The sequence below is a fragment of the Prionailurus bengalensis genome, chromosome A2 (genome assembly GCF_016509475.1).
Source record: "Prionailurus bengalensis isolate Pbe53 chromosome A2, Fcat_Pben_1.1_paternal_pri, whole genome shotgun sequence".
In the NCBI taxonomy this organism is placed as follows: Eukaryota; Metazoa; Chordata; class Mammalia; order Carnivora; family Felidae; genus Prionailurus; species Prionailurus bengalensis.
Window position 1 is genome coordinate 56,733,760 of NC_057348.1, and position 12,916 is coordinate 56,746,675.

Below are 12,916 nucleotides of genomic sequence, written 5' to 3' on the forward strand. Positions count from 1 at the left end.
GTTTTCTTTCCTTTCCCTAACACCTCCCCACCCCAGCTACTTCCTGTCTCCAGCAGGGCAGGACAGGGCAGGGTCCAGCCTCCTCTGACTGACTGCCAAGGCTCTGGACACCCCCATGTCCCAGCACCTCCCCACCATGAGCCTGAGGCCCACTGCACACACGACCCTTCCTGAGTTGCAGCTTCGGCCTACTGTTTCAGGGCTACCCTGCCTAGCCCCTCAGGCAGACCCGCGCGTGGAGAAGTGGGAAATAATAGGACTAAGTCCTCTTTCTCCGCGTCTGGGCTCTCTCCCTTCCTCTCTCTCTTGCCTCTGCCCTCTCCTTCATTAATACGTTCAATCAGCTGGGCGCCACGTCTCGGCCACGGCTGTTGCTGCTTTTAAAGGTGTAAAGAGACAGTCGGTAACCCTGCCCCAGACGGCAGTGAGAGGACTTGTCCACCTGATGAATGCCCGCTCACAGACGTTCAAGGTCAGCCTTTCCTGACCTCCTGAAAGAACCAGCCACGGTCCCTCGCTGCCCCCACGAAGCCCGGCACAGGCTGGCCAGGGTCCCAGGAGCCCCACCGCACTATGCTTTCTCCGTCTCTGCTTCCAAACTGGGTGTGCCTCGTTCGGCCCCACTGCTACCGGGCAGTGGCTGTTCCCTACGTGAAGGGAGGAGGTCCTCCTGGAGCATGAGCCGTGCTCAACCCAGCTGGAGGAGCACACAGCTTCCCAGGGTTGAGCACAGATTAAGGCATGCCCTGTTTAAGATCTAGATCTTTGGAGGATGCCTTTCTGACGGTGGCTTTCTGGACAGGCCGCTGGGGAAGAAGCCAACAAAAGCAAACATCCAGTTGGTAGAGACAGCTGCTGCAGGCCTGGTGGATCTGGTTCTGGTCCTCATCACTCACTGGGAAAAGGGGTTTTAAACCCCCCCCTCCCCCACTCACTGCTCACGCTGTTCTAGGCTATTATTCCCCAAGAGCAGCAGAGAGCATCATGTGACCCCTGTTCAAGTCAACCGCCCTCCCTTCCCCAGTGCGATTCCAAAACCCCCTGGGGGGGGGGAGGGGGCATGACAGAAGCTTGGGGTCCCTCGGAACTGTGCTCCACTCCTGGTTCGACTCCTTTGGGCATGAAGAGTATCAACAACTGCCCCTGGAGGGGCCCCCCCACGAGGCCCCAGCGCCCGCCCCGAGGGAGGGGACCTTCATCTCCGTGGCAGCCTGGCACACCTGGTCAGGGCCTGGAAGGTCTTCTCTGGAACGGTGTTGCGGACGTAGAGCACCGAGTGCTTCATGAGCTGCACCAGCGGCTTGAAGAGGTGCACTTGGTACAGGACAGTCTCCAGGTCTGCGTACAGGCGGTGGCGAAACAGTAGCGCGGAGTTGTAGAGCACCTTGCATTTCCCGTGTTCTGCTTTGGTGTTTCTGCAAGGAGCCCGCAGGGCAGGGTTTTACCAGCACCGCTCTGCAGGCCCCCAGAATGCTCCGCGGTTTTGCCCTTTGGCAAGAGCCTTTTCCTTTTCTTTTCCCTTTCTTTCTCTTTTTGCTTGCTTAAAAACACACAAGCAGAGGGGCGCCTGGGTGGCTCAGTCAGTTGAGCATCCGCCTTTGGCTCAGGTCATGGTCTCACAGCTCGTGAGTTCGAGCCCCGTGTCAGGCTCTGTGCTGACGATCCTACTTCAGATTCTATACCTCCCTCTCTCTTTCTCTGTCCCTTCTCTGCTCATGCTCTGTCTCTCTGTCTCTCTCTCTCTCAAAAACAAATAAACATTAAGAGGTACAAACTTCTAGTTATAAAATAAATAAGTCACAGGGATGTAATGTGCAGCACAGGGAATAGAGTCTATAATATTTAATAACTTTGTACGGTTACGGATGGTAATCCGATCTACCATGGTGATCATTTTGCAGTGCATACAAACATCAAATCACTGTCTTGTACACCTGGAACTAATATAATATTGTAAGTCAATTATAATTCAATTAAAAAGAAAAGAAGACTTGGGGCGCCTGGGTGGCTCAGTTGGTTAAGCGGCCGACTTCGGCTCAGGTCATGATCTCGCGGTCCGTGAGTTCAAGCCCCGCGTCGGGCTCTGTGCTGACAGCTCAGAGCCTGGAGCCTGTTTCAGATTCTGTGTCTCCCTCTCTCTCTGACCCTCCCCCGTTCATGCTCTGTCTCTCTCTGTCTCAAAAATAAATAAACGTTAAAAAATTAAAAAAAAAAAAAGAAAAGAAAAGAAGACTTATGTCCACGTAAAAACCTGTATGTCATTGTTCACGGCAGCTTCATATGTAAAAGTCAAAAACTGGGAATAACCAAAAGGTCTCTCAATAAATGGATGGTTCAACTGTGGTACATCCATTTCATGAAATACTAATCAGCAACAAAGAGGAATGAGCTATTGACATACACAAAAGCTCGCATGGACCTGTCACAATCTATACTGAGTGGAGAAAACCCAAACTCCTAAGGTCATATACTGTATGATTCCATTAATATGCAAGATTATACACAGATGAAAAAATTAAGGAGATGGAAAACAGGACGGAGAAAGAGGGTGGAACTTCATTAGCGTAGTGGTCATACAAATTTGTATTTGACCAACTGGCACAGACAACACACACATTGTATTGGTGTCAGCGTTCTGGTTTAGATATTGTACTGTACTTAGGTAAGATGTAACCACTGTGGGGAAAGGGTCTGTGAGATCTCTGTGACATTCTTTAAATTTCCTGTGAATCTGTAAGTATCTCAAAATAAAAAGTTGAGGGGCACCTGGGTGGCTCAGTCAGTTGAGCGTCCGACTTTGGCTCAGGTCATGATCTCATGGTTTGTGAGTTCGAGCTCCACGTTAAGCTCTGTACTGACGGCTCGGAGCCTGGAGCCTGCTTCGGATTCTGTGTCTCCCTCTCTCTCTGCCCCTCCCCTATTTGTGCACTCTCTCTCTCTCAAAAATAACCATTAAAAATTTTTTTAGAAAGTTGAAAATGTACACAGATTTTTAATCCAGCTGGAATTGATATGTGTGAATGGTTCAATGTAGGAAATTATTTTCCTTTTTTCTTCTGGATAAACAATTATCCCAACACCATTTTTTGAAAAAATTTTCTCCTTTCCTCAGTTTTTTTTTTTTTTTTGCCCACTAGAGGTACTTTTCTTTTTTATTTATAACGTTTATTTATTTTGAGAAAGAGAGAGAACATGAGCAGAGGAAGGGCAGAGAGAATCCCAAGCAGGCTCTACACTGTCTGCGCAAAGCCCAACACAGGGTTTGAACTCACAAACTGTGAGATCATGGCCTGAGCCGAAACCAAGCGTTGGTCACTTAACCCAACTGAGCCACCCAGGTGTCCCCCAGAGGTATTTTTCAATTGAGATTTAATTCACACTCCATACAATTCATTCATTTAATGTGGATACTTCAATCGTTTTTTACTCATGAACCGTGAGATTATGATCTGAGCAAGAGTCAGATGCTTAACCAACTAAGCCACCCAGGTGCCCCCTAATGGCTATTATAATCTTGTTATAAAGTTATATACTGTTTAGCGTAGATATATAGTCTCATTTACCTTGGGCATTTACCTCGGAGTGGGGCTGCTAGGTCAAATAGTAACTCTTTTGAGGAACTGCCAGACTATTTTCCAAAGTGACTACACCATCTAATTCACCTAATTCTTACCAGCAGTGAATAACAATTCTGATTTCTCCACATCCTTGTCAACACTTGCTATAATCTGACGTTTTTATTCTAGCCAGACTAGTGGGTGTAAAGTGATATTGCGTTATGTAAATTCACTTTTTTTTTTCAACGTTTATTTATTTTTGGGGGACAGAGAGAGACAGAGCATGAACGGGGGAGGGGCAGAGAGAGAGGGAGACACAGAATCAGAAACAGGCTCCAGGCTCTGAGCCATCAGCCCAGACCCCCACGCAGGGCTCGAACTCCCCGACCGCGAGATCGTGACCTGGCTGAAGTCGGACGCTTAACCGACTGCGCCACCCAGGCGCCCCTAAATTCACACTTTTAACGTATTTAAAATTCATTCCCTGGGGCGCCACCCAGGCGCCCCTAAATTCACACTTTTAACGTATTTAAAATTCATTCCCTGGGGCGCCACCCAGGCGCCCCTAAATTCACACTTTTAATGTATTTAAAATTCATTCCCTGGGGCGCCTGGGTGGCGCAGTCGGTTAAGCGTCCGACTTCAGCCAGGTCACGATCTCGCGGTCCGGGAGTTCGAGCCCCGCGTCGGGCTCTGGGCTGATGGCTCAGAGCCTGGAGCCTGTTTCCGATTCTGTGTCTCCCTCTTTCTCTGCCCCTCCCCCGTTCATGCTCTGTCTCTCTCTGTCCCCCAAAAATAAATAAACGTTGAAAAAAAAATTAAAAAAAAAATTCATTCCCACTGAGTTTTCAATCTGCATATGTCATATGTCAAGTTACCACTTACATGTAGGTCTCTTTTTGGATTTTCTATTACATCCCATACATCTGCTTGTCTATCCCTGAACCAATACATGATCTTAATCACTGTGGTTTTATCATGAGTCCCGATATCTGGTAGAGCAAGTTCTCTCATCTTGTTCTTATTCAAGAATGTATTTTTTGCAGGCTGATGTAAATTCATAAATCAGATTTTCAAGTTCCGTACTTTTGAAAAAGTGGCATTTTTAAATTGATATTGCATTGAATCTATATATCCAATTTGGGGATAACTGACACCTCTACATTATTACGTGTTCAAATCCATGAACATGGTATGTCTCTTCGCTTATTTAGGTTTTCTTTAATGTTTCTAAAAGTTCCATAGTATTCGTGATAGAGGTCTTCCACTCCTTTATGTTGAATTTATTCATGCAAATTTCATATTTTTATGATACTTAAAAGTATTAACTTTTTTAAAAATGATTTTTGTATGTAGATAGTATTCAGACATTCAATAGATTTTTACATTAACTTTTATATCCAGAAACCTCTAAACTATCTCCTCTGAAAACATTTTTATATATTTGGAATTTCTTGTACATATTTAAGTTTACTGACATAGTTTACAATGCTTATTTCAATCTCTGCAACATCTATCAATCATTTTCAGCCTTTCTTCTTTTCTAATGTATGTATTTAAGTCTATAAAGTTTCCTCTAAAGAACACTTTAACATTACCTCACAAATTTAGATATTATACTCTTTTCATTAGTGTTCAATTCAACAATGTCTAAATTATATTACAATTTCTCTTTTGACTCATGGGTTACTTGGAAGTATTTGCTAATTTCCAAGCATGTAAAATTTTTTCTTGGTTAGTAATTTTTTATTTGTAGTTTAATTTAACTGGGGTCCATGAACATACTTTGTATCATTTCTCCTACTGGGAAAAAACTGTTCATTGAGATACAAGATCATACCATACCCCCCGACTTAGCCAAACTACAAAATTTGAGGTCACAGTCCCTGAAACTGCCCTGATTTCTGATACCAACTGAAGTTCAGGGGGTTCCTAATACTACCCCCAGGCTCACCAATTATTCAACTTATTGAAAGCTGTTATACTCACACAGCTTATTACAGGGAAAGGATACAGATTAAAATCAGCCAGAGGAAGAGACATAGAGCAGGGTACAGGATGGTTCCAAACACCAAGATTCCATTGCTCTTTCCTCATGGAGTCAGGATGTATCACCCTTATGACACTGATGGCACAATATGCAGAGAGAAGTTCCCCCAAGCCCTAGTGTGTAGAGTCTTATTTGGGCTCCATTACAGGGACATGACCAATTTACTGCTTGATTTCCCACATGGCAATCTCAGTCTCTAGACCAACCAACACTGCAAGACCAAAGCCCCAATCCTAACTCACACTGTTGGTCTATCTGGCATGGTCAACCTGTATCCTATGATTATCAGGTGAGGCTAGTCCCATTCAAAGATCTAGTGCAGTCAGCCCCCATCCTAAACAAAGGCACTTATATACGGTATGACATATGTCACCTCCCAGAAGCCAAGGAAGGGCAAAGGCCAGACCTTTTAGGCAAGGCCAGATTCTTCACCGCACACTGTAAGTCTGCCCTTTTTAATTGTAACAATTCAATGGTTTTGAGTATATTAACAATGTTGTGCGATCGCAAACATTAATTCTAGAAAATTTTCATCACCCCAAAAAGAACTGTACCCATTATCGGTCACTCCCCACTTCTCCCTCATCCTTCCCCTGAGACCTTGGGAACCACTAATCTTTTGTCTCTGTGGATTTGACTATTCTAGACATTTCACATAAACAGAATCATTCAACATGTGGCCTTTTATGCCCAGCTTCTTTTACTTGGTATGTTTTTAAGCTTCATCCATGTTGAAGTACGTGGATCAGTACTTCGTTCCTTTTTCATGGCTGAACATTATTCATGTGTATGGATATATCACATCTTGTTCATTGGTTGCAGCACATTTGGCTTGTTTCCACTTTGTGACTATTATAAATAATGATGCTGTGAACACTCCTGAACAAGTTTTTGCGTGGACTTATGTTTTCAGTTCTCTTGGGCAGGTAACTAGACATATTGCCAGCTTCTCCACAGTGCCTCTTGGCCTACTAGCACATCAAGACAGGTCCCCGCAGGGCCGCTCTTCCCTCCTGGGTGGATGCACTCAACCTCAGGACTACCTGCTATTGTCATCTTCTGGGTCCTGGGGCATCTGAACTCCAAAGACAGAGAGAGGGTGTTCCCAGACTAAAAGAGGGAGGTCCTTTTAACCTGAACTAGGATACATGCAAATAATGAAAGGAAAAGAGAATTGTCAGGAAACCAAAACTAAAGAATGGAAGGACCATAAGGGGCCACCTGCTCTAGCCCCGAATCAGACACTTGAATTGCCTCTCCAATATCCCCACTGAGCATTCATCAGGTGCTCCTGGAGGCCATCAGGGAAGGGAAACCCTCTGCACCTGAGGCAGCTTTCCCAGCCCCAAAATAATCAGAAAGGCCTTCCTTGGGGTGAGTTGAAATCTATTTCCCTGTAGTGTCCATCTTACAGCCATATAGAACATTCTTCTCCCTGTTAGCCAAGTAGGCCCCTCAGAAGTGTGAAGGCAGACCCATTTTCCTCAACCACCGTCTCTTCTAGATGCCCCTAAAGTCTTCTCTTCATCCAAAGGCAAGCAACTGCTTCTGTGATCAAGGCCAAGTACAGAGCCCTGTAAAGTGCTTTACAATAAACCCCAAGAGGAGCTGAATCAGCATATCCTTCTCACAGATGAACATACTGAACCTGATCCTGGCTTCAAAAGATTTCCCCACTCACTCAGCATCCAGACATGATGACTTTTACACGAAACACAAAACCACGCACTCACCGGCTTTGATGGCTGTCCCACAGCCGCTTTAAACCTTGGTCAGCCAAACCTTCCAGAATGAGAAGATGGATCTTCCCATCCAGCAGGTGGAAGCCAGTGAGCACATCCAGGTCCTGCCTTTCCTGGATCCTCATGTGCATCTTAAAGGCAGACAGAATCTGCTGGATGTTCCCAGCAGAGTAGGCGTCCAGATCAAGGGCCTTGGCATTGATCATGGAGATGTCCTGTAGCAGGCTGGAGAGGAGGGAGATCTTTCTGGAGTCAAACACGAAAATGATGCGGCCAAACAGGGTGCCTGTAAGTTCAGGGTCAGGGGCTTCGGCGCTGGCCCGCAGTGGCACTGCAATGTCCACCCGCAGCTTGAGCTGGGAGTTGGCTTCAAGGTAGTTGCCCATGGGCACTGAGCTGTGCTGAAAGCCATCTGTGGGGACCCGAAACCCCACAACCTTCCTGCTCCTGCCATCCCGGCCATGGTGTGTGGGCTTGGGCTCACACCTGTGGATGGGGACAACCAAGTTCAAGTACTTGTGGCCAAGGAGAAGGTCGGCAAAACTGACCTTGGCAACCCCATAAGGGTCCCATATCTTGTTTTGGGATTCAAAGGGGTTGTTCTCTGTCTCTTCTGGAGAGATGAGGGCCCGGAGGTTGAGGTGTGAATCCAAGGGGTCATCCCCAAACAGGGTGGGCTTCCGGGAATACTCTTCTAACTTGCGGTCCCTGTCGTGAACCTCCACAACCATGGGGGGCCCCTCCAGGTATTCCCTCAGGTCACTGGGCTGCATTGGCCCAAGAAAGATGACATTGATGTCCTGGAAGTAGATGTGTACTCCATGGGGCTTCCCCTCCGTCTTGTGAACTGGAGTCTTAAAGAACTTGTACTTGCAGTACACGGGGGTGCACAGCCTCTAGGAGAGAGTGAGGTGACGACAGATCACCAGGATGCAGTGGCAGTCACCCTGCCTCCTCTTTAAAGGAAGAATCCCACACGGGCTCAAATCCTAATGTTGCATTTGTCACCTGCAGCCCCTGTGGCCTGGATTTCCTCATCCACAAATACTGATGAAAAGCCTGCTCTGCCAGGTAATCCCTGGGATTAGGTGACATATGTGAAAGCACCAAGATGGTGGCTGACACAAGACAAGGGCTTAATAAGTATTAAGTCACTATTTCCTCCTCCCAAACTGAGTGTCATGAAGACAGTCCACGTGCATTTTGCACACCTGTATTTTTACTTCCAAGCCCAGGGCTAGGTGCAGAAAAGGCGGAGGTAAGTGGTTTTTAGAAAAGGTAATCCATATTTCCCAGACATCCATCTGGAGGGCTGGCATGGGCTCACCTTCAGCATATCACTAGGTATTCAAGGAGAAAGATACAAGGTGAGGAAAGGCTCAGAGGTTTGGGGCTTAAGAGGGCATGGAGAATGAGATGGAAAGGAGGGACAGAAAACAGGGAATCTTGCAACTTTTAACCTTGGGGCTAAGATTTGATTATCAAAAGTTATCCCTTATGCAAGTTTATGATCTGAATTCATACTTCAAGTGTACTACTTATTTTACACAGAAACTGAAAATTTACTTTTAAATAATCCTGGGCTGGTATGCTCCCAGGTACCTGGGAGAAGCAATCAAGAAACCTAGAGAAATCCACATTCAACCTTGGCCTCAAAGAATCCCCACAGATAAAGTCCAACTAAATGTGAGCTCATAGTAAAAAATCACAAAATAACTAAGGTAAAAGGTACTACTAGCAAAATTGGTTGCACAAAGGCATAAGATATTAGAACGATCAGATACATATAAACTAAATATATTTGGTTATGTATATAAAAAGGAATATCAAGGTCAAATCTATTGTATTTCAATTTACTGGTGATGGATAAAGATATCACCTAGAATACCATAAAAACATAAAATGCCTGGAAAGAAATGCAATAAAAGATGTGTAAGACCTGTACACACTGAAAACTACAAACTATTGCAGAGAGAAATTAAAGAAAATCTAAATAGAGAAATAACACAGTTTTCATGGTCAGAAAAATGCAATTAATTCTAGATGAATCATAGACCTAAATACAAAAGCTGAAATTTTACATCTTCTAGAAGAAGACATAGGAGAGAATCTTCATGAACGAAGGATAAGATCTCTTTGACAGGACACAAAAAAGCACTAGTTATAACAGCCAGAGTTAATAAAATGGACTTGGTCAAATAAAGTCGAGTCCTCAACTGGCATAAAATATGGGCAATACCTAAACATCTGATAAAGGACTTGTATACAGACTATAAAAATAACATCTATAAAACAATAATAAAAAAGAAAAATTAAAACTGGTCAAGATGAACTTTAAAATTTGGCTAAATGGAGTAAGCACACCCACCATGTATCTCCCGGTGAATGCAACCAAAAACTGTAGACAGAATGCATGGAGCTGCTGTCAGAGGTCTCTGGAAAGTAAAAGGTAATGGGCAGATTGCAGAAAGAGAACAAACTCAAAGTACAACCAATCTAGCTGTGAGTTTCCTGGATTTTATCTTCCTCCTGTATGTCACAGACTGGATTCAAAAGGAAGCCTGAATCCCAGAATTGTGCACCAGGCATTGACAGTCAGAGCTCTAAGAGAAGCCCTTTCTTTCTGTTCTAAAGAATGGGAGGAGGGACTCCCCCCACCACCCCCCCCCCCGCTCCCCCGCCACTACAGGATACAAAGAGTAGAGGTTGGGGAGGATCTCCTGTTGTTTTTCTCTCCTGGCCCTGCCCTCATTCAAGTTCAAGTTCCAACGCTGCAATCTGATGGCAGGGCAGCAACTGGGCAGGCACTGAAAAATCTTTTGTTTGTTTTTTTGAAGGTTTTAAGTAATAAATACACCCAATGTGGAGCTCAAACTTACAACCCCGAGATCAAGAGTCGCATGCTCTACCAACTGACCCAGCCAACCACCCCAAAGGCACCTAAAAATCTGAAAGAGGGAAATCCTCTTGACCAAAGGAACTGTGATACAAAGTGTGTGGCACACCCTTGCTATTGTTTTTACTCTACATATCTTCCTACCACCTATTCTCAGAAGCAGTCCAAGTCCCAGGAAAGGCATGTTAGAGTGGAAACACTAAAGATACACCTTTCAAGCCAGCAGACCAGGAAGAGGATTCCTTAGGAACTGGAGAATGTAGATAGGAGGAAAATCAAGAAAAGGATTCCATAAAGCTATGTGTAAACTTGGGCTTATACCTGAACTATGCATGTGTGGATCTGGCCTTAAGCAGCATACCAGGGGTTCTGAGAACTGAACTATAGAGAGACCACTGGACAGGTCTCAGACTAGCCCCTGAGTAGTGCACATGCAGCACAGGCTTAAATATCACTACAAAATCTTTGAATACTGAATTGGCCTTAAAACCACAGCTACAGAAGTAAACTGGAAATTACACCTTCACCCTAACTGTGGTTATTGTTTAATAAAACAAAGAAACCAACATTCTCCATGGGATTTAAAAAGACTCAGGGGCTCATAACATAATATTTAAAATGTCTAAGATATAATCCAAAATTACTTGACATACAAAGAACTAGCAATGTTGACCAATTATCAGGGGGAGAGACAACCAACAAATGCCAACTCTGAGATGACATGAATACTGGAGTTATCAGATGAAAACTTTAAGACCACAATTATAATCATTCTCCAACAAGTAACTGCAAACATTCTTGAAACAAATTGAAGGTAACCAGTCTCAGCAAATAAAAACAATAACAAAGAACCAAAGGGAAATTTTAGAACTAAATAATATAACTGAAATTAAATATTTGCTGGATGGCCCAAAGAACAAAATGGAGATGGCAGAGGAACAAGTATGTGACCTTGAGAATAGATCAATAGAAAGTATGCAACCTGAACACATAGAGAAAGAAAGACTGAAAATTAAAAGGAAACTGAGCCTCAAGGACCTGTGGGACAATATGAAAAGGTCTCACATTTGTATCATCAGAGCTCTAGGAGGAGAGAAGAAACTTGTATAAAAGATATCTGAGGAGGCTGGGAAGATGGCAGAGTAGGAGGACCCTAAGCACACACCTCTTCCCACAGATACAACGAGATAACGCTCACATCAGTGTAAATAACCCAGAAAATGATCTGAAGACTAACAGAACAACTCCACAACTAAAGGTAGAGAAGAGGGCACATCAAAGAAGGTGGGAAGGGGAAAGACATGGTTTGGGAAAGAGACAAACTGTGTCCGTATGTGGTGGGGAAGGAGCCAATGTTGCAGAAAAGGCCAAAAAATAGACTGTCACACAAGGGAGCCCACAAAGGGAAGACGAATCCCCATAACATGTGGTATTGAAAGAAAGAGGGGCTGAGTTTTGTGAGTGAGACTTAAAGCCTAGAATTTTAGAAATCAGTAGGTTCAGCCCTGGGAGAGCCCAGAAGACATTAGAAAGTAGAGTTCTCACCCTTAAAGAGACAGCATAACAAACAACCCAGGCAGACACAGCCTAGAAGCAGCAGTTTGAAAAATGCCAGGGGTGGCGGGGGCAGAGAAGAGGGAGAGTGATTCACTCATCGCAAATCATGGCCCAGAGAGGCAGGGATAACAGGGAAACCTCTCCAGGAACAAAGGAGCTGGCAGGTGCCATTTCCCTCCCCTAACCCCCAGCAAAAACATACGGCCACCTGCGGGAAACAGTGCATCACTGACACTCACTACCTAACTGGCTTACACCAAGGTCTCCCCCACTCCACAAACTTTGGTAGACCTACCCTTCCCAGTCATGCTTGCCTCAGTCCCCACACTGCAGGGCCCCTCTCCCAGAAAACGGGCACAAACTGCACCAACACCTCATCTCCCGACCTGCATATTTTGTGGGACCTTAGTTCTAGCAGGAGCAGCTGTGCTGGCAGGTCTCATTTCACAAGCAGACCAGTGCACACCTTATTAAAATGCACCCCACCCCTGCTGGGAGCCAAACACTGCCCACAACAGGCAAAAACAGCCTCTGCAGGCAACTGGACTGAAAAAAAGGGAGGGTGCCAGGACTCAACAGCAGGGTATAAACAACACACATAGGAGGCACTCCCTGAAGCGCCAGGTCCCAGGGAACAGGGGACACTGCAGAGCCACTATAGGACTTTTTCTTCATAAGACCATTACCTTCAAGAGCAGGAGAAGTAGCTGACTTTCCTAACACAGAGAAACAGTCACAGAGAGTTAGACAAAATGAGGAGACAGAGAAAGATGTCCCAAATGAAAGAACAGGACCAAACCATAGCAAGAGACAAGCAAAATGGATAGAAGTAATATGCCTGATAGAGAATTTAAAGTAATGATCGTAAAGATGCTCACTGGAGAAAATAGTGGAGGACTTCAGTGAGATCCTTAACAAAGAGATAAAAAAAGAATCAATCAGAGATGAAGAACAAAATAAGTGAAATTTAAAATACATTTGATGGAATAAATAGGAGGCTAGATGAAGCAGAGGAATGATTTAATAACCTGGAAGACAGTAAAGTAACCAAGAGGAGCAAATGAGACAACAAAAATTATGCAAATTGAGAATAGTGTTAGGAAACTCAGCAACT

General features: G+C 44.7%; 1 protein-coding gene across 1 annotated transcript in view; it reads right to left on the reverse strand.

Annotated features, from left to right (window-relative positions):
- CFAP92 (cilia and flagella associated protein 92 (putative)) overlaps positions 1-12,916 on the reverse strand; it is a 71,007-nt gene that overhangs the window by 24,972 nt on the left and 33,119 nt on the right. The window contains exons 9-10 of the mRNA XM_043588243.1: positions 7,341-8,245; positions 1,221-1,415 (exon numbers count right to left, since the gene is read on the reverse strand). Of these exons, the coding sequence (XP_043444178.1) occupies positions 1,221-1,415; positions 7,341-8,245 (1,100 nt within the window). The remainder of the gene's footprint in view (positions 1-1,220; positions 1,416-7,340; positions 8,246-12,916) is intronic.